Source organism: Phaenicophaeus curvirostris, chromosome 5, assembly GCF_032191515.1.
Source record: "Phaenicophaeus curvirostris isolate KB17595 chromosome 5, BPBGC_Pcur_1.0, whole genome shotgun sequence".
In the NCBI taxonomy this organism is placed as follows: domain Eukaryota; kingdom Metazoa; phylum Chordata; class Aves; order Cuculiformes; family Cuculidae; genus Phaenicophaeus; species Phaenicophaeus curvirostris.
In genome coordinates, this window is record NC_091396.1 from 168908 (window position 1) to 192935 (window position 24028).

The 24028-nt window shown below is 66.6% G+C and overlaps 2 protein-coding genes across 2 annotated transcripts in view; one reads left to right on the top strand and one right to left on the bottom strand.

Annotated features, from left to right (window-relative positions):
• The window catches only part of SSRP1 (structure specific recognition protein 1), a 30940-nt gene extending 7391 nt beyond the window's left edge, over positions 1 to 23549 (top strand). The window contains exons 2-18 of the mRNA XM_069857155.1: positions 16426 to 16447; positions 17251 to 17379; positions 17989 to 18174; positions 18601 to 18706; positions 18849 to 19039; positions 19112 to 19342; positions 19433 to 19536; positions 19667 to 19795; positions 19947 to 20168; positions 20251 to 20323; positions 20691 to 20829; positions 20947 to 20992; positions 21559 to 21682; positions 22080 to 22250; positions 22482 to 22573; positions 22753 to 22936; positions 23179 to 23549. Of these exons, the coding sequence (XP_069713256.1) occupies positions 17326 to 17379; positions 17989 to 18174; positions 18601 to 18706; positions 18849 to 19039; positions 19112 to 19342; positions 19433 to 19536; positions 19667 to 19795; positions 19947 to 20168; positions 20251 to 20323; positions 20691 to 20829; positions 20947 to 20992; positions 21559 to 21682; positions 22080 to 22250; positions 22482 to 22573; positions 22753 to 22936; positions 23179 to 23247 (2121 nt within the window). The 5' untranslated portion in view covers positions 16426 to 16447; positions 17251 to 17325 and the 3' untranslated portion in view covers positions 23248 to 23549. The remainder of the gene's footprint in view (positions 1 to 16425; positions 16448 to 17250; positions 17380 to 17988; positions 18175 to 18600; positions 18707 to 18848; positions 19040 to 19111; positions 19343 to 19432; positions 19537 to 19666; positions 19796 to 19946; positions 20169 to 20250; positions 20324 to 20690; positions 20830 to 20946; positions 20993 to 21558; positions 21683 to 22079; positions 22251 to 22481; positions 22574 to 22752; positions 22937 to 23178) is intronic.
• Positions 3383 to 14845, bottom strand: P2RX3 (purinergic receptor P2X 3). The gene is made up of 20 exons (XM_069857056.1): positions 14654 to 14845; positions 13634 to 13769; positions 13065 to 13136; positions 12916 to 12982; positions 12305 to 12527; positions 12154 to 12231; positions 11932 to 12073; positions 10809 to 10939; positions 10439 to 10532; positions 10301 to 10366; positions 9902 to 9979; positions 9719 to 9813; positions 8245 to 8312; positions 7693 to 7790; positions 7040 to 7171; positions 5408 to 5632; positions 4224 to 4421; positions 4086 to 4151; positions 3585 to 3662; positions 3383 to 3496 (listed from the first exon to the last, which is right to left on the bottom strand). The coding sequence occupies exons 1-20, from the start codon at positions 14788 to 14790 to the stop codon at positions 3383 to 3385; spliced, it is 2298 nt and encodes a 765-aa protein (XP_069713157.1). The 5' UTR covers positions 14791 to 14845.
• Positions 23550 to 24028: the final 479 nt, after the last annotated feature.

Consider the following 24028-nt stretch of genomic DNA (forward strand, 5'->3'; position numbering starts at 1 on the left):
CCCAGCGCCTTGGCCCCCCTCCCAGAGTCCCCAGTGTCCCCCTGCCCTTCCATTACCCCCTCCCAGAGTCCTGGGCTCCTCCCCAGTGCCCGTTGCCCCCTCCCAGTGCCTCCCGTCCCCCGGCCACTGGGATTCCCGGTGGCTGCTGTGGGGCTGGGGCTCAGCCCCCCTCCCGGCACACACGGACACGGGGCTCAGGCAGCACTGGTTTTACTGGGGAGGCGTCGGGGCCCCTCAATACTCGCAGATGAACGGGCGCAGCTCCAGGCAGGGGTGGCTCTGCCAGATCCCATCTGGGGGGCAGCGTTGGGGGGGCCGTGACACCAGTGTCACCAGTGACCCTCCCAGTCCCCCTTCCCAGTGCCCCCAGTGCCCTCTGCCCCCACCCTGTGCTCCTTCCTAGTGCCCCGTGCCCCCCTCCCAGTGTCCCCAGTGCCCCCAGTGCCCTGTGTGCCTCCCAGTGCCCCCTCCCTGCTCCCTCCCAGTGCGCCCAATAGCCCAGTGTAGTCCCACTGCCCTGTGCCCCCGCCCCAGTTCCCCCAGTTCCCCCAGTCCCTCACCTCTGGTCCTGAGTGTGGTGCAGGTGGGGATGAGGTGCCAGGGCTGTCCGAGGCCCCAGTTTGCGTAGTTCCAGGTGCTCCCGTCCTCCCAGTGCGACGACCAGTTCCCGAGCTGTGCAGGGTGCTCTGTGCCTGACACCCCAACCCCCCCCAACCCCCCCCCCCAAGCACCCTAAAAACCCACCTGGTACCCCAAAACCCACCTCAACCCCCCACCAAGCACCCTAAAAACCCACCTGGCACCCCAAAAACCTGCCCCAACCCCGCCCAAGCACCCACCCGGCACCCTAAAAACCCACCCCAATCCCCTCCAAGCACCCTAAAACCCACCCCACACCCCAAACCCCCACATCTCACCCCCCTAACCCGACCCCAGCCCCCCCATATCCAGCCCCTCACCCCAGAACCAGCCCCCAGCCCCTCACCGCTCTGTCGGTGCGCGCTCCGATCCAGGGCCCGCGGCACCCATGGGTGCGAGCGAGGGCGCGGAGCTCGCCGTTGCGCCCCGCGCTGTGCACCGACGCCAGGTTCCCTCCCAGAGCCGTGCGGCAGTGGTTCTGCACCATAGAGCGTCGGCACCAGTGCCCACCAGTACCCGCCAGCACCCAGCGGGCACCCTACTGGGGACCCACCCACAGCCCCCGCTCCCACAGCACCCTCTGTGACCAACCGGGGACCCCCCTGCTCCCAGTGGGCACCCAACAACACCCCATCTGCTCCCCCAGCACCCACTGGTACCAGTACCAGCACCCATCAATATCCCCCAGTACCCACTGGGAACCCACTGGGCACCCCCCAGCATCCACTAGGCACCCACCAACACCCCGTCTGCTCCCCCCAGCACCCACTGGTACCAGTACCAGCACCCACCAATACCCTCTAGTACCCACCAGCACCCACTGGGAACCCACTGGGCACCCCCCAACATCCACTGGGCACCCCGCTGCCCCCCCCAGTGCCCACCAGCACCCACTGGGCCGCCCCTAGGACCACCCCCCAACACCGGCTGGGCACCCCACTGCCCCCCCAGTATAACCAGTGCCCCCCCGTGCCCCCACCTGGGCACCGCTGAAGGTGCGCAGCTTGGTGATCACCACGTAGAATTTCTGGGTGCCGTTGGCGTTGGGCGCGGGGAACGCCGCCCGTGGGGCAGGGGCTGCCACCGAGTCCCTTTGTCACCACCACAGGCACCCGCAGGGGGAGCAGGGGGGCCCCAGGGGTCCCATGGTGTCCCCAACGTGTCCCAGGGTATCCCCATGATGTCCCCATGGTGTCCCCAGGCTGTCCCCAGGTGTCTCCAAGGTGTCCCAAGGGTGTCCCAGGGATCCTGGGGGTCCCAGGGTGCCCCCAAGGTGTCCCAGGGGTTCCCTGAGGTGTCCCAGGGTGTCCCCAGGCTGTCCCCATTGTGTCCCAGGTGTCCCCAGGTGTCTCCAAGGTGTCCCAAGGGTGTCCCAGGGTGTCCCCAAGGGTGTCCCAGGGTGTCCCGGGGTCCCCAGGGTGTCCGCGGGGGCACTCACCAGGGTGGCAGGTGGTGGCCATGCCCAGCAGGACGAGGGCGAGGAGCAGGCAGGGACGCATGTTGGAGCTGGGGACACGGCACCCGCGATGGCCACGGCCACCCCGGACCCCCTCCATGTCCCCAGCCCCCCTCAGCCACCCCCAGTGCCCCCATCCCCACCCTGCACCCCCCTGCCACCCCCAGTGCCCCCATCCCCACCCTGCACCCCCCTGCCACCCCCAGTGTCCCCAGTCCCCACCCTGCACCCCCTTGCCACCCCAAGTGTCCCCAGTCCCCCCCTGCCACCCCCAGTGCCCCCCATCCTCCCCTCGTCCCTCCGTGTCCCCCGCTGCCACCCCCGTGACCCCCATCTCCCTGGTTCCCCCCATGTCCCCGCTGCCCCCGCTCTCACCTGGTCCTTGGGGGGCTCTGCTCGCTGCCCCCTTTATAGCCGGGACGCGTGTCCCCAACCGCCCCCTTGCGACACCGGGGGGGCGGGGGGAGAGGGGGTGTTGGGGTGCAGAGACCTGGGGGTGGGGTGCGGGGGGGCTGGTTTGGGGGGGGCTGGTTTGGGAGAGCGGTTTGGGGGTTCAGTTTGGGGGGCTGCTTTAGGAGGGGCGGTTTGGGGGGCTGGTTTCAGGGGCCCGTTTTGGGGTGTGGGGGCTGGTTTTGGGGGGACCAGTTTTGGGGGGGTGATCTGGGGGGCTGGTTTGAGAGGGTTCAGTTTGAAGGGCTCGGGGATGGGGGCTAATTTTGGGGGAACAGTTTTGGGGGGGCTGGTTTGGAAAGCTGTTTTCAGGGGTTGGTTTAGGGGGGGCTGGTTTTGAGGGGCAAAGTTAGGGGCTCAGTTTGGGGAGGCAGTTTTGGGGTCTGGTTTTGGGGGGCGGACTGGAGGTCCCGTTTCAGGGGCTGGTTTTGGGGTGTGGGGGCTGATCTGGGGGGCGGTTCCAGGGGTTCGGGTTTGGGGACCGTTTTTGGGGTGCCGATAGCATCTCCCACGGGCAGCGCTTGCCCAAGGACCTCTTCCTGCCCAACGGCCACTGCCCGCAGGCCCCCCACACCCCACGGCCCCCCCAGAGCATCACCCCACATCCCCTACCCCCCAGCCCACCCACCAGAGCCCCCAAACCTCCCCAAAGACCCCAAAATCACACCCCCACCTTACAGTGACGGGGAACGAAAGGTGCTGGGAGCGAGGGTTTATTGGGGGGCACTGGGAACACTGTGGGGGGGGCACTGGGAGGGGACTGGGGCAGCCGGGAGGGGGGCACTGGGGACACCGGGATGGGGCTGGGACCCCCATGTCCCCCATCACCACTAGTGATCACCCCAGCGTCCCCCCCGCCGCCCCCCGCGCCCCCTGAGCCCCCTGGGCTGGGGGTGGCGGCCATGGGGCAGGGTCCCCGCCGTGGGGCGCGGGCTCGGCCGCCGCGGGCACCTGTGGGGCAGGGGGCGGTTATGGGGGTACGGGGGGTGCCGAGGGGCGGGGGGCACAGCCCCACGGCGACCCCAGCCCCACAGCTCACCTCCTCGAACTTGTGGGCCTTGTAGCGCTCAGCACCCTCGAGGAAGTTGAGCAGGATGATGTCGCACAGCACCGTGCCCTGGGGGCAGCGATGGCACCGTGGGGCACCCCAAACCCTGCTGGGGTCACGCCATGGGGCACCCCACACCCCGCTGGGGTCACGCCATGGGGCACCCCAAACCCTGCTGGGGTCATGCCATGGGGCACCCCAAAGCCTCCACTGGGGCTCACGCCATGGGGAACCCCACACCCCCCACTGGGCCTCATGCTATGGGGCACCCCACACCCCACTGGGGCTCAGGCTATGGGGCACCCCACACCCCACTGGGGCTCACGCCATGGGGCACCCCACACCCCCCACCGGGGCTCAGGCTATGGGGCACCCCACACCCCGCTGCCCCCATGGAGACAGGCTGCCCCCCCCTCACTCCCCGACACTTGTGGGGCACACGGGGCCTCTCTGAAGCCCCCCACCCCGCGGGCTGCCCCCGCCCCATCTCACCAGCCCGATGGAGGTTAACGCGGCCACCGCGTTGACGAGGGTGGGGACGATGGCGAACTTCCCGGCCTGGGGGGACAGGGACCCCGTGGGTGGGGGGCGTCGCACCCCATGGCTGCCCCACGGCCGCCCCACACCTACGCTGCCGTAGACCAGGACGTCGAAGCGGATGCCAAAGGCTTTGGTGAGCGTGCGGCGCTCGGTGCCGTCCGGCCAGCGGTAATAGCGGGCGTGCCTGGGGACACGGCACGGCTGCCACACGCGTGTCCGGGGTGAGGACGGGGCCGCGTGCATGCCTGTGACACGCGTGTCTGGGTGGTGTTGGTCCCACAGGCGTGTCTGAGTGGTGTCAGGGCCGCACACACGTCTCCGGGGCGGTGTTGGTCCCCAACACGCGTGTCTAGGCAGTGTACGGGCAACGCCGCCTTCCTGGCCATCGCGTGAGTCCCGCGGCCACCGCGGCACCGGGTGGGGACGGGGGCGGCAGCACTTGGGGGTGGTGGTGGGGTCATCATGGGGGTGGTGGGGTGGATGGTGCTGGGGTTGAGGTTTGTTGGGTTTGGGGTGCGAGGGTGCAGGGGATGAAGTGTTGGGGTTGTGGGGTGTGAGAGGTTGTTGGGATGTGGGGCGATGCAGGGGTGCAGGGGACGAGGCGTTGTGGCTGTGGGGTGTCAGGAGTTGTGGGGTGTCAGGGTACAGGGCACAGGGTGATGTGGGGTGGCAGAGGACGAGGTGTCGAGGTGGTGGGGTTTGGGTCTGTGGGAGTTTTGAGGTGATGCGGGGTGCTGGGGCTGTGGGGCTGGGGCTGTGGGGCTGGGTCCGTGGGTGACGTGGCGCCGTGGGTCCAGGTTCCCCCCGCAGCACTTCGGGAAGCTGTACGGGCTGGCCATGGCGCTGTCGGTGCTGGTGGCCCTGCTGCAGTACCCGTGCCTCGCCCTGGTGCGCGGGCCCCTGCGCCAGGACCCCTTCTACGTGAGTGACGCCCCACGGGGGGACGGGGGTCCCGCCCCATGGGGATGTGGGTCTTGTACCACAGGGGAAAGGGGCTCAGCCCCACAGGGATTTGGGTCCTGCCCCATGAAGGGAAGGGTCCTGCCCCATGGAGGGATGGGAGTCCTGCCCCATGGGGAGAGATGAGGGTCCTGCCCCATGGGGAGAGATGGGGGTCCTGCCCCATGGGGAGGGATGGGGGTCCTGCCCCGTGGGGAGGGATGGGGGTCCTGCCCCGTGGGGAGCAGCGGGGGTCGTGCTCTAGGGAGCGATGGGGTCCTGCCCCACGGGGTTGGGGTCCCGCCCTGGGAGACGGGGGTGGCTGTGGGGCAGACCGTGCCCCTGCCCCACACGGTGTCCCCCCCGCAGGTGAACGTGGCGATGGTGGCCGTGGTGCTCGTGGCCTTCGTCAGCCCCGTGGTCGTGGCCCGCGAGTGCCGCCGCCGGGCCAAGGAGCTGGAGGCGGCCGGGACCCCCCTGGCCGAGCCCCCCGCGCCCCACTGAGCCCCACTGAGCCCCACGGATCCATGGGGCAGAGGGTGCTGGGCTGGTGGGGGCGACTGGGGTGGGGAATAAAGCTTGCCCCCCTCCGGCTTGCTGTGCTGCTTCTCCCAGTGCCCCCTCCCAGTGTCCAGTACCCTTCCCAGTGCCCCCTCCCAGTGTCCAGTACCCTTCCCAGTGCTCCCTCCCAGTGTCCAGTACCCTTCCCAGTGCTCCCTCCCAGTGTCCAGTACCCTTCCCAGTGCCCCCTCCCAGTGTCCAGTACCCTTCCCAGTGCCCCCTCCCAGTGTCCAGTTCCCTTCCCAGTGCTCCCTCCCACCGTCCTTCCCCAGTGCCCCCATTACTCCTTCCACTGCCCCCTCCCAGTGACCCCACTGCCCCTTCCATTGCTCCCTCCCAGTACTCCAACTGCCTCCCCCCAGCGCCTTGGCCCCCCTCCCAGAGTCCCCAGTGTCCCCCTGCCCTTCCATTACCCCCTCCCAGTGTCCTGGGCTCCTCCCCAGTGCCCGTTGCCCCCTCCCAGTGCCTCCCGTCCCCCCGGCCACTGGGATTCCCGGTGGCTGCTGTGGGGCTGGGGCTCAGCCCCCCTCCCGGCACACACGGACACGGGGCTCAGGCAGCACTGGTTTTACTGGGGAGGCGTCGGGGCCCCTCAATACTCGCAGATGAACGGGCGCAGCTCCAGGCAGGGGTGGCTCTGCCAGATCCCATCTGGGGGGCAGCGTTGGGGGGGCCGTGACACCAGTGTCACCAGTGACCCTCCCAGTCCCCCTTCCCAGTGCCCCCAGTGCCCTCTGCCCCCACCCTGTGCTCCTTCCTAGTGCCCCGTGCCCCCCTCCCAGTGTCCCCAGTGCTCTGCGCATCTCCCAGTGCCCCGTGTGCCCCCCAGCACCCCTCCCAGTGTCCCCAGTGCCCCCAGTGCCCCCAGTGCCCCCAGTGCCCTGTGTGCCTCCCAGTGCCCCCTCCCTGCTCCCTCCCAGTGCGCCCAATAGCCCAGTGTAGTCCCACTGCCCTGTGCCCCCGCCCCAGTTCCCCCAGTTCCCCCAGTCCCTCACTTCTGATGCTGAGTGTGGTGCAGGTGGGGATGAAGTGCCAGGGCTGTCCGAAGCCCCAGTTTGCGTAGTTCCAGGCGCTCCCGTCCGCCCAGTACGACCTCCAGTTCCCGAACTGTGCAGGGTGCTCTGTGCCTGACACCCCAACACACCCCACCCCCCCCCAAGCACCCTAAAACCCCACCTGGTACCCCAAAAACCTGCCCCAACCCCGCCCAAGCACCCACCCGGCACCCTAAAAACCCACCCCAATCCCCTCCAAGCACCCTAAAACCCACCCCACACCCCAAACCCCCACATCTCACCCCCCTAACCCCACCCCAGCCCCCTCATATCCAGCCCCTCATCCCAGAAGCAGCCCCCAGCCCCCCCATATCCAGCCCCTCACCCCAGAACCAGCCCCCAGGCCCTCACCGTTCTGTAGGTGCGCGCCCCGATCCAGGGCCCGTGGCACCCATGGGTGCGAGCGAGGGCGCGGAGATGTGTGTTGATCCCCACGCTGTGCACCGACGCCAGGTTCCCTCCCAGAGCCGTGCGGCAGTAGTTCTGCACCACAGAGCGTCGGCACCAGTGCCCACCAGTACCCGCCAGCACCCAGCGGGCACCCTACTGGGGACCCACCCACAGCCCCCGCTCCCACCAGCACCCTCTGTGACCAACCGGGGACCCCCCTGCTCCCAGTGGGCACCCAACAACACCCCGTCTGCTCCCCCAGCACCCACTGGTACCAGTACCAGCACCCACCAACACCCACCAATATCCCCCAGTACCCACTGCATCCACCCCCCAGCATCCACTAGGCACCCACCAACACCCCTCTGCTCCCCCAGCACCCACTGGTACCAGTACCAGCACCCACTGGGAAGCCACTGGGTACCCCGCTGCACCCACCATTTCCCACCAGCACCCACTGGGAACCCACTGGGCACCCCCCAACATCCACTGGGCACCCCGCTGCCCCCCCCAGTGCCCACCAGCACCCACTGGACCGCCCCAGGACCCCCCCCAACACCAACTGGGCACCCCACTGCCCCCCCAGTATAACCAGTGCCCCCCCGTGCCCCCACCTCGGCGCCGCTGAAGGTGAGCAGCTGGGTGATCACCACGTAGAAGATGTAGGTGCCGTTGGCGTTGGGCGCAGGGAACGCCGCCCGTGGGGCAGGGGCTGCCACCGAGTCCCTTTGTCACCACCACGGGCACCCGCAGAGGGAGCAGGGGGGCCCCAGGGGTCCCATGGTGTCCCCAAGGTGTCCCAGGGTATCCCCATGATGTCCCCATGGTGTCCCCAGGCTGTCCCCAGGTGTCTCCAAGGTGTCCCAAGGGTGTCCCAGGGATCCTAGGGGTCCCAGGGTGTCCCCAAGGTGTCCCAGGGTTATCCCCATGATGTCTCTATGGTGTCCCTAGGCTGTCCCCAGGTGTCTCCAAGGTGTCCCAAGGGTGTCCCAGGGATCCTAGGCGTCCCAGGGTGTCCCCAGGCTGTCCCCATTGTGTCCCAGGTGTCCCCAGGTGTCTCCAAGGTGTCCCAAGGGTGTCCCAGGGTGTCCCCAAGGTGTCCCAGGGTGTCCCCAAGGTGTCCCAGGGTGTCCCGGGGTCCCCAGGGTGTCCGCAGGGGCACTCACCAGGGTGGCAGGTGGTGGCCATGCCCAGCAGGGCGAGGGCGAGGAGCAGGCAAGGACGCATGTTGGAGCTGGGGACACGGCACCCGCGATGACCACGGCCACCCCGGACCCCCTCCATGTCCCCAGCCCCCCTCGGCCACCCCCAGTGTCCCCAGTCCCCACCCTGCGCCCCCCTGCCACCCCCAGTGCCCCCATCCCCACCCTGCACCCCCCTGCCACCCCCAGTGTCCCCAGTCCCCACCCTGCGCACCCTTGCCACCCCCAGTGTCCCCAGTCCCCACCCTGCACCCCCTTGCCACCCCAAGTGTCCCCAGTCCCCCCCTGCCACCCCCAGTGCCCCCCATCCTCCCCTCGTCCATCCGTGTCCCCCGCTGCCCCTGCTCTCACCTGGTCCTTGGGGGGCTCTGCTCGCTGCCCCCTTTATAGCCGGGACGCGTGTCCCCAACCGCCCCCTTGCGACACCGGGGGACGGGGGGAGAGGGGGTGTTGGGGTGCAGAGACCTGGGGGTGGGGCGCGGGGGGGCTGGTTTGGGGGGGGCTGGTTTGGGAGAGCGGTTTGGGGGTTCAGTTTGGGGGGCTGGTTTCAGGGGCCCGTTTTGGGGTGGGGGGGCTGGTTTTGGGGGGACCAATTTTGGGGGGGTGATCTGGGGGGCTGGTTTGAGGGGGTTCAGTTTGAAGGGCTCGGGGATGGGGGCTAATTTTGGGGGAACAGTTTTGGGGGGCTGGTTTGGAAAGCTGTTTTCAGGGGTTGGTTCAGGGGGGGCTGGTTTTGGGGTGTGGGGGCTGGTTTTGGGGGGGGCGATTTGGGAGGCTGTTTTCAGGATGGTGGTTTTGGGGGGCTGGTTTTGGGGGGCAACGTTAGGGGCTCAGTTTGGGGAAGCAGTTTTGGGGTCTGGTTTTGGGGGGCGGACTGGAGGTCCCGTTTCAGGGGCTGGTTTTGGGGTGTGGGGGCTGGTCTGGGGGGCGGTTCCAGGGGTTCGGGTTTGGGGACCGTTTTTGGGGTGCCGATAGCATCTCCCACGGGCAGCGCTTGCCCAAGGGCCTCTTCCTGCCCAACGGCCGCTGCCCACAGGCCCCCCACACCCCACGACCCCCCCAGAGCATCACCCCTCAGCCCCTGCCCCCCATCCCTCCCACCAGAGCCCCCAAACCTCCCCAAAGACCCCAAAATCACACCCCCACCTTGCAGTGATGGGGAACGAAAGGTGCTGGGAGCGAGGGTTTATTGGGGGGCACTGGGAACACTGTGGGGGGGGCACTGGGAGGGGACTGGGGCAGCTGGGAGGGGGGCACTGGGGACACCGGGATGGGGCTGGGACCCCCATGTCCCCCATCACCACTAGTGATCACCCCAGCGTCCCCCCCGCCGCCCCCCGCGCCCCCTGAGCCCCCTGGGCTGGGGGTGGCGGCCGTGGGGCAGGGTCCCCGCCGTGGGGCGCGGGCAGGGGGTCCCCCCACGGCGCAGGCCTAGGGCGCGGGGGAGCGGGGGGCCGCGTCGCTGCAGCGCCGGCCGAGGGGGCCGGGGGCCGGGGGGCCGCCGTGGGGCGCGGGCTCGGCCGCCGCGGGCACCTGTGGGGCAGGGGGCGGTTATGGGGGTACGGGGGGTGCCGAGGGGCGGGGGGCACAGCCCCACGGCGACCCCAGCCCCACAGCTCACCTCCTCGAACTTGTGGGCCTTGTAGCGCTCAGCACCCTCGAGGAAGTTGAGCAGGATGATGTCGCACAGCACCGTGCCCTGGGGGCAGCGATGGCACCGTGGGGCACCCCAAACCCTGCTGGGGTCACGCCATGGGGCACCCCACACCCCGCTGGGGTCACGCCATGGGGCACCCCAAAGCCTCCACTGGGGCTCACGCCATGGGGCACCCCAAACCCCACTGGGGCTCAGGCTATGGGGCACCCCACAGCCCCCACTGGGGCTCACGCCATGGGGCACCCCACACCCCGCTGCCCCCATGGAGACAGGCTGCCCCCCCCCTCACTGCCCCACACTTGTGGGGCGCACGGGGCCTCTCCGAAGCCCCCCACCCCGCGGGCTGCCCCCGCCCCATCTCACCAGCCCGATGGAGGTTAACGCGGCCACCGCGTTGACGAGGGTGGGGACGATGGCGAACTTCCCGGCCTGGGGGGACAGGGACCCCGTGGGTGGGGGGCGTCGCACCCCATGGCTGCCCCACGGCCGCCCCACACCTACGCTGCCGTAGACCAGGACGTCGAAGCGGATGCCAAAGGCTTTGGTGAGCGTGCGGCGCTCGGTGCCGTCCGGCCAGCGGTAATAGCGGGCGTGCCTGGGGACACGGCACGGCTGCCACACGCGTGTCCGGGGTGAGGACGGGGCCGCGTGCATGCCTGTGACACGCGTGTCTGGGTGGTGTTGGTCCCACAGGTGTGTCTGAGTGGTGTCAGGGCCGCACACGCGTGTCTGGGGCTGCACACGCGTGTCTGGGCGGTGTCAGTCCCCCTCTATACATGTCTGGGGTGGTGTCGTGGCCACACACGTGTGTCAGGGCTGCACACACGTGTCTGTGCGGTGTCGGGGCCGCACACGCGTGCCGGGGCGGTACCTGAAGTTGTAGCCGGGGGCGGGCGCGCGGCCCAGCCCGTCGAGGCGTGTGAAGGAGTAGCGGGGCAGGCACCGCTCGGCGCCGCGGTCCAGGTCACAGATCCACGCGATCTTGATGCCCAGCACTGCGCCCTGCGGGGGGACAGCACCGTGACACCGCGTCCCCACACACGTGTCCCTGCATCTCCGTGTCCCTGTGTTCCTGTGTCCCCACACCCTGTGTCCTCTTGTCCCATTGCCTGATGTCCTCACATTCCATGTTCTCTGTCCCGTGTCCCCATGTCCTGTGTCCCTGTGCTCCCGTGTCCCCTGTCCTCACATCCCACGTCTCGCATCCCAGTGCCCCCAGTCCCAAGTCCACATGTCCCTGTCCCCATGTCCCACTCATGGTGGCAGCCACCGTGGCAGAGTCCTGCCCCTGTCTCTGTGTCTCCCTGTCCCTGTCCCCACTTATGGTGGTGGCCAGCGTGGTGTGTGCCCGGTGAGGCGCACAATGTCCTGTATCTCACATTCCCATGTCCCCACGTCCCTGTCCCTATTCCCGTGTCCCCAGTCCCTTGTCCCTATTCCCGTATCCCCAGTCCCCTGTCCCTGTCCCTATTCCCGTGTCCCCAATCCCCTGTCCCTGTACCTATTTCTGTGTCCCCAGTCCCTTGTCCCTATTCCCGTGTCCCCAGTCCCCTGTCCCTATTCCTGTGTCCCCACATCCCTGTCCCCACTGATGGTGGCAGCCAGCATGGCAAAGTCGTGCCCGGAGAGGTGCATGATGTCCCCTGTCCCTATTCCTGTGTCCCCACATCCCTGTCCCCATGTCCCTATTCCTGTGTCCCCACGTCCCCTGTCCCTGTCCCTATTTCTGTGTCCCCACATCCCTGTCCCCATGTCCCTATTCCTGTTTCCCATCCCCATGTCCCTATTCCCATGTCCCCTGTCCCTATTCCCGTGTCCCCACATCCCCATGTCCCTGTCCCTATTCCTACGTCCCCTGCCCCTGTCCCTATTTCTGTGTCCCCATGTCCCTGTCCCCATGTCCCTATTCCTGTGTCCCCTGTCCCCATGTCCCTATTCCCATGTCCCCTGCCCCTATTCCCGTGTCCCCTCTCCGTGTCCCTGTCCCCACTCACGGTGGCGGCCAGCGTGGCGAAGTCGTGCCCGGCGAGGCTCACGATGTCCCCGAGGCGCAGGATGGGGCACAGGGGCTCTCGCTCGGGGTGGAAGCGGCATCGTCCCAGCCCAGCGCTGCTGCCGGGGGGCGGCAGGTTGGCCCTGGGGGGACACGGGGGGGACACGGGGCTCAGCCCGCGGCGCTGGGGGGACACACGGCCCCCTCATCCCCCGTCACCCACTTCTCGAAGCCGAAGAGCGGGAAGCGGATGCTGTTCTTGATGAAGAGCGTGAAGTTCTCGGCCTCCAGCATCACGGGTCTGGGGGGCAGGGGGTGGCACTGGGGACTCGGGGGGACACACGCGGCCCCCCCGGGACCCGCGGGTCACTCACGCGTCCACTGTGTCCTCCTCGGGTGGGCACCAGCCCCGCATCTCGCAGGTGCGCAGCGTGAGGTTGTAGGGGACGCAGCGCCCCGTCAGCAGCCCTGGGGGCACGAGGTCGGACCCGGACCCCAAAAACAGGGACGGGGACCCATGCGACACCCCAGGCCCCAAAACAGGGATGGGGATCCACTCATACCCCCCCCCGAACACAAAACAGGGATGGGGATCCACTCATACCCCCCCCGAACACAAAACAGGGATGGGGTCCCACTCATTCCCCCCCAGACCCCAAAATAGGGACAGAGACCCATGCCCCAAACCCCCCGGACTCCAGAAAAGGGATGGGGATGCATGGGGTCCCCAAAACAGGGACAGGGACCTATGGAGACCCCCTGGATCCCAGAACAGGGATGGGAACCCCTCATGTCCCACGTTGGACACCGAAACAGGGATGAAGATCAGATCCCTCCCCTCAAACTCCCAACAGGGATGGGACCCTCAGGGACTCCCCCTCTGCCGAGCCCCAAATCAGGGATGGGCCCCCTCTCTGCCCCCCAATCCAGGGATGGGACCCCCTGAACCCCCAAAACCAGTGATGGAGACCCTGTCCCCCCTCACCGCTGCCCAGGGGGGCGCTCGGCCGGCGGCAGTCGCGGTCGCTGCTGCAGCGGAAGGCGGCTTCGCTCTGGGGGGAGTGGGGGCTGTGGGGACCCTGGGGGGACCCCGACACCCCCCGAAACCCCCCGACACTCCCAGACCCCCTGTACCTCGGGGCAGACGCCCTGCGCCTGGTTCTCCGTCAGGATCTGCTTGGTGACCACCACGAACACCGAGGTGCCCTGGGGGGGGGGGGGGTCATCATGGGGTACAGCACCCGCAGACCCCCCTGCGCCCCATAACCTCTGTGCCCCCCATAACCTGTGGCCCCCCTGTCCCCCCATAACCTCTGTCTCCCCCCTGTACCCCCCATAACCTCTGTGTCCCTCTTGTACCACCTGTACCCCCATAACCTTTGTGTCCCCCCTGTACCCCCCATACCCCCGTAACCCCCATAACCTCTGCGCCCCCCCTGTCCCCCCCGTACCCCCATAACCTCTGTGTCCCCCCGTAGCCCCCATAATCTCTGTGTCCCCCCTGTACCACCTGTACCCCCGTAACCTCTGTGCCCCCCCGTACCCTGTACCCCCCATACCCCCATAACCTCTGTGTCCCCCCTGTCCCCCCCGTACCCCCATAACCACTGTGTCCCCCCTGTCCCCCCCATAATCTCTGCATCCCCCCAGTCCCCTGTGGCCCCCATAACCTCTGTGTCCCCCCCAAATCCCCCGTACCCCACCTGCGGGGGGGTGACGTAGTCGGCGGTGTCCAGCACTCGCCCCGCGTAGCGCCCCACACCCTTCACCTTGGTGACCACTGAGGACTCGATGACCGAGTCCCGCACCTGATACGCCTTCTCGTGCAGGAACACCCACCTGGGGCGCGGGTGAGAGGGCACCCCAAAACCCCGCACCCCAATACCCCCTGCACCCCTCCCCCCAGCCCCGTCCTGCACCCGTGGGGGACACAGACCCCCCAGACCGCCCCCCCCGACCCATCTTCTACATCTACAGGACATGAACCCCAAAACCCCCAGACCAGGGGGGCCCAGGGAAGTGGGGGGCCAGGGGGTTGGGGGTCCCAGGATGGGTTCCCGAGGGGGTTTCAGGGTGGGGGTCCTGCGGAGTTCCAGGGTTGGGGGTGCTGGGGGCGTCCCGATGTGGGGGTCTCAGGGCGGGTTCCCAGGGGGGTTTTGAGGTGGGGGTTCTGGGAGTCCGGGAGTTGGGGGTCAGTGGTGGTTCCAGGGTCCAAGGCCAGGGGTCCTGGGAGGGGGGTTCAGGATGGGTTCCTGGGTTGGGGGTCCTGGAGGGTCCCAGGATGGGGGTCCTGGGTCTGGGGGTTGGGGGTCCCGGGGTGTGTCCCATGCCTGTGGATCCTGGGAGTTGGGGGTCCTAGGGTGGGTTCTCATGGGGTCCCGGGTTGGGGCTCCCGATATGGAGATCCCAGGGAGGGTTCTCGGGGGGGGTCCTGTGTTGGGGGTCCCGGGAGTTCCATGGTTTGGGGTGCCGGGGGGGGGATTCCGATGTGGGGGTCCCAGGGTGGGTTCCCGGGGGGTCCTGGGTTGGGAGTGCCAGGGAGTTCCCGTGTTGGGGGTGCCGGGGGGGGTGTCCCAGGGTGGGTTCCCGGGGGGTCCCGTGTTGGGGGTGCCGGGGGGGGGGTCCCAGGGTGGGTTCTTGGGGGGTCCCGGGGGGTTCCCGTGTTGGATGTGCCAGAGGGGTCCCGATGTGGGGGTCCCAGGGAGGGGTCCCGGGGGTCTCACCCGAGGAAGTAGGCGAGCACGAGCAGCTGCAGGGCGCGGTGCGCGCCCCCCACCACCCCGCTGCGCACAACCAGCGCCTTGGGGGTCTCGTAGGAGAAGAGAGCGGCCGGGCAGCGGGGGGGGCGCCGGCACGGCATGGGGGGCGGGGGGTGAGGGTGGAGGGATGAGGGATGGAGGGATGAGGGATGAAGGGATGAGGGATGGAGGGATGAGGGATGGAGGGATGGAGGGATGCAGGCGTCGAGGGCTTGGTGGGCAGGGCGGGGTGGGAGGGGCGGGGGGGCTCGGGGAGGGGCCGGACCCCCCGCCTTGGGGAAGGGAGGGGCAGGACCCCGGCTGGAGGGGGTTGGGGGGTTGGGGAGGGGGCCAGAACCCCGGCTGGGGGTGTGGGGGTGTTGGGGAGGTGGACAGGACCCCGGCTGAGGGGTGGGTTGGGGAGGGGGGCAGGACCCCGGCTGAGGGTGTGGGGGTGTTGGGGGGGGGGGGGGCAGGACCCCTGCTGGGGGGTCTGGGGGTGCTGGGGAGGGGGCTGGTGGGAGGAATGGGGGGCATTGGGAGGGGAGCAGTCAGACCTCCACTTTCTTAGGGGGGGCCAAGACCCTGACTGGGAGGGTCAGGGGGAGGAAAGGGGGCATTGGGAGGGATGAGGGGGTTGTCGGACCTTCCTTCCTTGAGGGGTAGGCAGGGTATGGGGTGGCAGGACCCCAATTCGGGGGAGCAGGGGGGTACTGGGGGATATCACCCTTCTTAGGGGTGATGGGGGGAGGGAGGGGCAATTGGGGGTGCGAGGGGGAGCACCTGCTGCAGCCCCCCCTCCCCTGGTGGAGCTTGAGGCCATTCCCTCTCGTCCTGTCCCCTGTCCCTTGGGAGAAGAGCCCAGCTCCCTCCTCTCCACAACCTCCTCTCAGGGAGTTGCAGAGAGCAATGAGGTCTCCCCTCAGCCTCCTCTTCTCCAGGCTGAACCCCCCCAGCTCTCTCAGCCGCTCCTCTTCTTCTCCAGCCCCTTCCCCAGCTCCGTTCTCTCCTCTGGACTCGCTCCAGAGCCTCAACATCCTTCTTGTGGGGAGGGGCCCAGCACTGACCCCAGGATTCGAGGAGCGCTCTCCCCAGGGCCGAGGCCAGAGGGAGAAGAACCTCCCTGGCCCTGCTGGCCACGCCGAGTCTGATCCAAGCCAAGATGCCCTTGGCCTTCTTGGCCCCCTGGGCCCCTGCTGGCTCCTGTTCAACCAGCCCCCCCAGGTCCCTCTCCTCCAGGCAGTTTCCAGCCATCTCCCACTCTGGAGCTGCTCGGGGTTTTGTTCCCCAAGGCCACGACGCTGCCTCCATTTTTTGAGGCGTCACTTTTCCGGGTTCCTCCGTTTTGGGGCTCCCCACAGTTTCGGGGTGTCCCAGACCCGGAGTGCCCCCGCTTTGGGGGTGCCCCCTTTTTGAGATGCTTCTTTCTCGAGGTGCTCGGTTTCGGGGGAGCCCCCGTTTCGGGGTCGCTGCGCTGACCAATGGCGCCCCCGCCCCCCCCGGAGGTCTTCCGCATCTCTATGTTGCGCGGCGAGGCAGCGCGGCCCGAGCGTCGGCCGTTCCGCCCCTCAGCCCCACGTCTATGGCTTGGCGGGTGCGCGACGCCGCGTCCTCTCTAGGCAGAGCCTTGCAGACGCTCTATGGTCGCGCGCTCTCTCTGTGGTACCTGCCGCTTCTTCGCGCGCTCCGCCCGGCGCCTAGAGCGGCTCCAGGCTGGGCCGGAAGTGAGGGCGGCTTCCGGCCCTGGCGGCGGCAGCCGGGGGGGAGGCTCCGCGTGGGGTTCGTGCTGCGCAGGCGGGAAAAGTGAGGGGGAGGGGGGGCAGGTCTGGGGGGAGGGGGGGGAGAGGGTCGGGGGGGAGGGGGGCAGATGTGGGGGGGAGGGGGTAGAAGAGGGTCGGGGGAGGGGGGCAGTTCTGGGGAGTGGGGGGTGGGAGAGAAGCAGGACCGTGGGGGGCACAATGGCCTGGAGGGGGGACGGGGGGGGCGGGAGGGGAAGGATACTGGGGGGCAGAGAGGGGCAGGGGGGCTGCAGCGGGGACGGAGGAGCCGGGGGGGAGGATGGGGAGGGGCTGGAGGTGCTAAAAGCTTGGAGAAGGGGGCGGGGGCTCCACCGGGGCGGGGGGGGGAGGGGCAGGGTCTCGGTTTGGCATGGGGGTTCGGTTTGGAGTGGCAGAAGTTTAATCTGGGGCTTGAGACTTTGGGTTTGGGTTCATTTTGGGGCTCAGAGGTGGAGTTTAGTGGGCCAGGGGTTCAGTTTGGGAGAGCAGAGGTTTCGTTTAGGGGTCGGGGGGTTGGTTTTGGGGTCAGGAGTTCAGTTTAGGGGCTCAGGCTTCATTTTGGATCTCAAGGCTGCAGTTTAGGGGGTCAAGAGGCCCAGTTTGGGAGAGCAGAGGCTTCGTTTAGGGGGTTGTGTGTTCATTTTGGGAGTGAGATTAGGTTTGTGGAGGTTCAGGAGTTCAGTTTAGATGTTCAGGACTCACTTGGAGGGGTCAGGGGCTCAGTTTGGAGGGGCAGAATTTCATTTGAGGGGACAGGTCTTTGGTTTTGGGCTCACTGTGCTGACCACACTCTCCCTGCAGCAGCTCCGTGCTCCCTTGGGAATGGGGCTGAGCTGAGCCCGGCTGTGCTCGTCGCCCGCCCCTCCTGGTGCCTTCGCCATGGCTGAGACGCTGGAGTTCAATGAGATCTACCAGGAGGTGAAGGGATCCATGGTGAGCGATCCCGGGGGGCCTGGCACAGCGCTGCGGGGCGCTTCCCCCTCGGGAGCTTTGGCTGCTCTTGCCTGGAAGTGGGGAGCGGAGGCGCCTCCTTTCCGGAGCTGGAGTGTTTTGGAGTGTTGATGGGGGCTTTTAGTGTGTCCCAACGCGGAGTGAGCGAGGCTGTGGTCAGGAACGCTGCCAGGAGCAGGGGGAAGGGAACCGTGGCTGCGGCGTTGAAGGCTCCGTGACCGTGGCATCGAGGGCTCCGTGGCTGCGGTGCTGGCTCCATATCAGCCATTCCCTCTCTGGGGCAGTCAGGGCGGTGCTGGGTGTTCCTGGGTCACCCCCAACCTTCGGGATTTTGGGATTTTGTTCCCCAAATCCTGACAGACCAGCAGCGGCACTGAGGGCCGCTTGAATCCTGAATTAAGCTGCTGGGGAGCGTGTAGGGGCAAAGGGTGGTGGGTGGGTGGGGAAAGGGCTTTGTTTCTCTGGGAGGAGCTGCACCTGTGGCACTCGGAGGACGCAATTCCCTGCTCCGGAGCAGCTGGTGCAGTTGGGATGCGCCTCGTCGTGGGGACGAGCCACCTGCTCCCACCTCACACCCTCCTCTCCTGGCAGAACGATGGGCGACTCCGGCTCAGCCGCCAGGGCGTCATCTTCAAGAACAGCAAAACGGGAAAAGTGGACAACATCCAGGCCTCGGAGCTGGCCGAGGGCGTCTGGCGGCGCGTGGCGCTGGGCCACGGCCTCAAGCTGCTCACCAAGAACGGGCACGTCTACAAGTACGACGGATTCCGGGAGTCGGTGAGTCTCAGCTGGCCCGGGGCGCTGCTCTGGCTAGGATTGTGCTCATCCTGCATCGAACTGCAGTCCCCGCGACTCTTGTGGTGCTGTCCCCTGCCCAGAGTGTGCTGATCCCTCCGGAACAGTTCTATCCCCTTTCTCCCCGCTGTTCCTGCGTGCTGGGGTCATGTCTCAGCTCTGGGCTCTGGCTGTGCCTGCTGTGCCTTGTGGTTCCTGGTGGTTCCTGATGGCTATTTCTGGTGGTTCCCAGTGGTTCCCAATTGCCATGCCCCCTGGTTCCCAGTGGTTCCTGCTGGTTTCCAGTGGCTGTTCCCGGTAGTGTCTTATGGTTCCCAGTGGTTGCTGATGATTCCTGCTGGTTCCCGGTGGCTATTCCCCCAGCTCCCCATCATTCTTGCTGGTTCCTGATGCTGTTCCCTCTCCCAGGAGTTCGACAAGCTCTCGGAGTTCTTTCGTGCCCACTACCGGCTGGAGCTGGCGGAGAAGGACCTGTGCGTGAAGGGCTGGAACTGGGGCACCGTGCGCTTCGGAGGTGAGCAGGGGGGCCGGGGAGCTCCGTGCTGGAGCCGAGGCCCTGGAGCTGGCAGCATTTGCAGGCAGCGTGGCTGTTCCTGGGGTCTGCGTTCCGGCCCCGCCGTGACGGCCGCCTCTCCCCTCCCTTTCCCGCTCCGCAGGGCAGCTCCTCTCCTTTGATATCGGGGAGCAGCCGGTGTTCGAGATCCCGCTGAGCAACGTCTCTCAGTGCACCACGGGCAAGAACGAGGTGACGCTGGAGTTCCACCAGAACGATGACGCCGAGGTCTCCCTCATGGAGGTTCGCTTCTACGTGCCCCCGACCCAGGAGGATGGCGTCGACCCCGTGGAGGTGAGCGGCATCTGGGGCCGGTGGAGCGGGAAGGGGGTGCCCTCCGCCGTCTGTAACTCCTTTCCCTTCCAGGCCTTTGCGCAGAACGTCCTCTCCAAGGCAGACGTGATCCAGGCCACCGGAGATGCCATCTGCATCTTCCGGGAGCTGCAGTGCCTAACGCCGCGTGGGCGCTACGATATCCGCATCTACCCCACCTTCCTGCACCTCCACGGCAAGACCTTCGACTACAAGATCCCCTACACCACCGTGCTCCGGCTCTTCCTGCTGCCGCACAAGGACCAACGCCAGATGTTCTTCGTGGTGAGGAGGGCATGAAGGATTTTCCCGGGAAGCGGAAGGTGCTGTGGGGTGGGATTGGGCGTGTCGGACCCTTGCCTCCTCTCTTTGCAGATCAGCCTGGATCCCCCGATAAAGCAGGGCCAGACCCGCTACCACTTCCTCATCCTGCTCTTCTCCAAGGATGAGGACATCTCCCTCACCCTCAACATGAACGAGTGAGTTCTTGCCCTGCTGGGCTGCTCCCTCCACCCCCTCCCTGGCTGTGGGTGCTGCAGGGAGCCGGAGGGTGGTGCTGAACCTCCATGGTTCCCGTTCCCACTGTTATCCGCTCCTTTGGCTGCACAGGGAGGAGGTGGAGAAACGCTTCGAGGGGCGCCTCACCAAGAACATGTCGGGCTCCCTCTACGAGATGGTCAGCCGCGTCATGAAGGCGCTGGTGAACCGCAAGATCACTGTGCCTGGAAACTTCCAGGGGTGAGGCTGCTCCCTGCTCCTCTTCCCCTCCTGTTCCTGTGCTCAGGGAGAAGTGGGTTGGTGACGCGGTGGCAGTGGAGGTGGCTCCAGGCCACCGGGGTCCCTGCGTTTGCTCCTGGCAGGCGTGGGACATCCGCGTTGCCCCTCGCAGGCACTCGGGAGCGCAGTGCATCACCTGCTCCTACAAGGCGAGCTCTGGGCTGCTCTACCCTCTGGAGCGGGGTTTCATCTACGTCCACAAGCCGCCTGTTCACATCCGCTTCGACGAGATCTCCTTCGTCAACTTCGCCCGTGGCACCACCACCACCCGCTCCTTCGACTTCGAGATCGAGACCAAGCAGGGCACGCAATACACCTTCAGCAGCATCGAGAGGTGGGGGCGCGGGGCGGGCGCCGGGCCTCCCCTCCTTCCCCCCTGCACCCCACGCGCCCCTCACCGCCCTGCCGCCCCGCAGGGAGGAGTATGGGAAGCTCTTCGACTTCGTCAACGCCAAGAAGCTGAACATCAAGAACCGGGGGCTGAAGGAGGTACCTGCGAGGGCGGGGAGCGCGCTGCGGGCTCGCTGCTCTCCTGTGTTTTTCCGCTTTTCCCTTCTTTTTCACCTCTCTTTTTCTCTCCTTACCCTTGTAGAGGAAAAAGGTCCGTGCGATATCCCTTCCTCTTCCTCTCCTCTTCCTCCTGGTGCAGGTTTCCTCTGCATGGCCATGGTTTTCCTTGACTAAATCCAGTAACCCTGGCGTGGTGTGCGAGAGGGGCCCTTCCTAACACAGATTAAACCTTCCTGCCCCGCTCTCCGGTCCCTGCTCCCCGTGTCCGGGAGCTGCTGTTTCCAGACGGGGAAGTCGCGTGTGCCAGTGCGTGAGGAGAGCGTCTTTCACGCCGTCTCTCCCGCAGGGCATGAAGCAGAGCTACGACGAGTATGCGGATTCTGACGAGGACCAGCACGACGCCTACTTGGAGCGGATGAAGGAGGAGGGAAAGATCCGGGAGGAGAACGCCAACGACAGCAGCGATGGCTCCGGGGAGGAGACAGGTGAGGGCTGGGGCTGGGGGGCCCTGTTTGGTGCTCAAGCTTCATCCCCCACTCTCTGGTGAGGTCCTGACTGTCCCTGCCATTCCATAACTCGATCCCTGTGCTCTCTCCTTCCAGATGAGTCCTTCAACCCCGGAGAAGAGGATGACGACGTGGCTGAGGAGTGAGTGGGGTCTGGGGGGACTCTTGGAAAGGGCTGTGTGGGTGCTGAGGGATGCGCCAGATGCAACCAGGATTGCTTTACGGATCCCTGGAGTTCAAAACCTTGGGAAGTAGGTGCGGTTCCGGGCTCGCTCAATCGTAATGACATTATACAGCCTGAAAGGGTTGGAGATGGCGATCAAATGGCTCCGGGCTGGGGCCTCGGCTGCTGAGCGGGAGGAGGATGGGATGCGGATCCGTAACCTCCTGAGCGGGGTGATGGGAACTGCAGCCTCTGCACTGGTGCCAAGAGCCCACCGGAGGGTTGGGTCGCGGTGGAGCCACGCTGCCAGGCGGTGCAAAAGCCCAAATTTACAGGAAGGCAGGGAACAACGAGCTGAGTTCGTGGAAGGAAAATCCCCTGGGAGCTGTTATGCACGAACACGGCAGCTCCAGCTTCAGAAGCTCCCAGTGATGGGTGCCGGAGGCTGGGAGAGTGCAGGGCTGGGCCTTGCCACATCCCCCCCACCTCGTGCTTCCCAGTTTTGGTGCCGGGGTCCAGAGCTGGTGCTGGGTTTGTCTGCGCAGGTTTGACAGCAATGCCTCAGCCAGCTCCTCCAGCGGAGACGGAGACAGCGACCGGGATGAGAAGAAGCCAGCCAAGAAGGCCAAGATAGTCAAGGACCGCAAGCCCCGAAAGAAGCAGCCGGAGGTGAGGGGCTGGAAATGGGAAAGTGGGAGCTGCTCCCTGAGCGAGGCTGTGGCTCCCCGTTGGGAGGAGCAGTGTAGAGACACCGGTCGCAGCTCAAACTGGACGGGTTTGGGATGAGTCTTTTCCAGAGGGTTTATTGAGTCCAGTCCTTCCCATTGCCGGAGGCTGTGTCCCTGACCTTGCCCTTCTGGCTCCTGTCTGCCCTGCAGCCTGTATTCCCTCAGGGAATGGCTGGGATGCAGGAGGTGCCCATTTTCCCCTAGGGAACGGCCGATGGGGTTCAGGTCACGAGCTGCAACCCCGCCCCTCGCTGTGAGGCTCCCCTGCTCCCGAGATCCAGAGGGAGCGGTGCCATCCAAGGCTTTCATCTGTGTTCTCTCCCTTCTCTACATCCCAGAACAAGAAAGGGAAAGACCCTAACGCTCCGAAGCGGCCAATGTCAGCTTACATGCTCTGGCTGAATGCCAACCGGGATAAGATCAAGTCGGATCATCCCGGGATCAGCATCACAGATCTATCCAAGAAGGCTGGGGAGCTCTGGAAAGCCATGTCCAAGGAGAAGAAGGAGGTGAGGGATGGGGTGTCCGGGGTGCTGCGCTGGCAGCAGGGCCTGAATCCATCCTTGGAGCGTGAGGCTGGAGCAGTGGACGCCTGGCTGGCTCTTCTGGGCTCAGGAACGCGGCGTTCCGCAGGCCAGGAAGCGAGAGCGGCCGTGGGGAGGTGGTGGGTGATCCCAGGTGGGAAGTGGAGGTGGAAGAGGAGGATGGGAGGCCCCGCTGAGCCCCTGCCATTGCCACAGGAATGGGATCGCAAGGCGGAGGACGCACGGCGGGACTACGAGAAGGCCATGAAGGAATACAGCGTGGGCGGCCGGTCCGAGAGCTCCCGGACGTGAGTACGCTGGGCCAAGAGGGGCGGCACAGCTTTCCCACCCTGGAATCTTGGTGCTCCTTGGCTGCCACGGAGTCGGAGCCTCGTCTCCAGCCCAGGGGGTGGGAAAAGCATCCCTGACTCGTGGGTTATCAGTGGGAAAACGCTTCTCCTGTCCTTTCTGCCCTCCGGATGTGCAGGGATAGATCCAAGAAAAAGAAGAAGAAGCAGGAGAAGCAGATGAAGGGGAAGGTGGAGAAGAAAGGCACCTCCTCCAAGTCCTCGTCCTCCACCAAATCCCCGGCCAAGAACTCAAGCGAGACCTTCAAGAGCAAGGAATTCGTCTCCAGTGACGAGAGCTCGTCCGGAGAGAGCAAGAAGGAGGTGGGGATGTGGGTGGGATGGCAGGGGCGGTCTGCCGCTCCGGTTCATTGCCTGCTTTCCCAACCTCATAATCCCGATGTCATTTCCCTCTTTTCCTGACATCATTCCCTGCTGCCCAACCTCATCCCCTGCTTTCCTGACCTCATTCCCTCCTTTTCTGACATCATCCTCTGCTGCCCAGCCTCATTCCCTCTTTTCCCGAGGTCCTTCCCTCTCCTGACCTCATTCTCCACTGCCTGCAGGATTCTGACGAGGAGGGAGCCGCCAGCCCGGCCCGCAGCTCCGAGGACTCCGCGTCCGGCTCGGATTAGGGCGCTGCAGGCTGGTACCCGGATCGGTGCAGGATGGGGCCAGGATTCCCGGGGCAGGGATGTGGCTCCGGCTGCTCCTGACACCCCACGTCCTCCTGCCCGGGGCTGGGACACGGTGGGGATTCTGGCCGGACTGGGAGCAGCAGGATCGGAGCCCCTGGCCCCACCGAACCCGGGCTCCTAGCCCCTGGATTTTTTTTATCTACGCAGGATTGTTCCCTTTTTCCTTGTTTTGTTTGGGTTTGGTTTTGTATTTTGGGTCCGTTCACCTGAAAATGTGATTGAATAAAAAACCAACTGAGGGCCGGAGTCCGGTGCGGAGCCGGGGCGGGGATGGGGCCAGGACCCCTGCGTCCTTCCTTATCCGGGGCACCACTGGGGTCTCTCTGGGGCTAAGAGTCCCACTGGATTCGGGTCTCCATGGGTCTGGGATCTCCTTGATGTGGGGAACCTCTCGATCCAGGGGGTCCTCAAGGGTCTGGGGTCTCTGTGGTTTTGGGTCTTCATGAAGCGGGGTTCTCCGTGATGTGGGCGTCTCCGTGATCCATGGGGTGTCGCGGGGTGTCCCTGGGTCTCTGGGGCTGGGGGTCTCCATGGGTCCAGGGGTCTCTGTGGGGCTGAGGGTCCCCACGGCCCCGGGTTCCCCATGGCCGCCTTCTCCCGCCTGGCGCCGCTCTGCCCCCTCCTCTCTATGGTCCCTCCCTCCTCTCTATGGTCCCGCCCCGCCCAGGCCACGCGGCGCCGGGAGCCGCTCTGGCCGCGCCTCTCGTTGGTCACCGAG

Bases quoted from the DNA above. Each gene is read 5' to 3' on its own strand.
- P2RX3 (XM_069857056.1), bottom strand. From the start codon at position 14,790: ATGCCGTGCCGGCGCCCCCCCCGCTGCCCGGCCGCTCTCTTCTCCTAC. The intron at 12,074-12,153 runs GTGGGTGACGGG...GTGTCCCCCCAG, and splicing joins CCGCTCTTCGGCTTCGAGAA to GGCCAACCTGCCGCCCCCCG. The intron at 3,663-4,085 runs GTGAGATGGGGC...CGCTGCCCCCAG, and splicing joins CGTTAACCTCCATCGGGCTG to GGCACGGTGCTGTGCGACAT.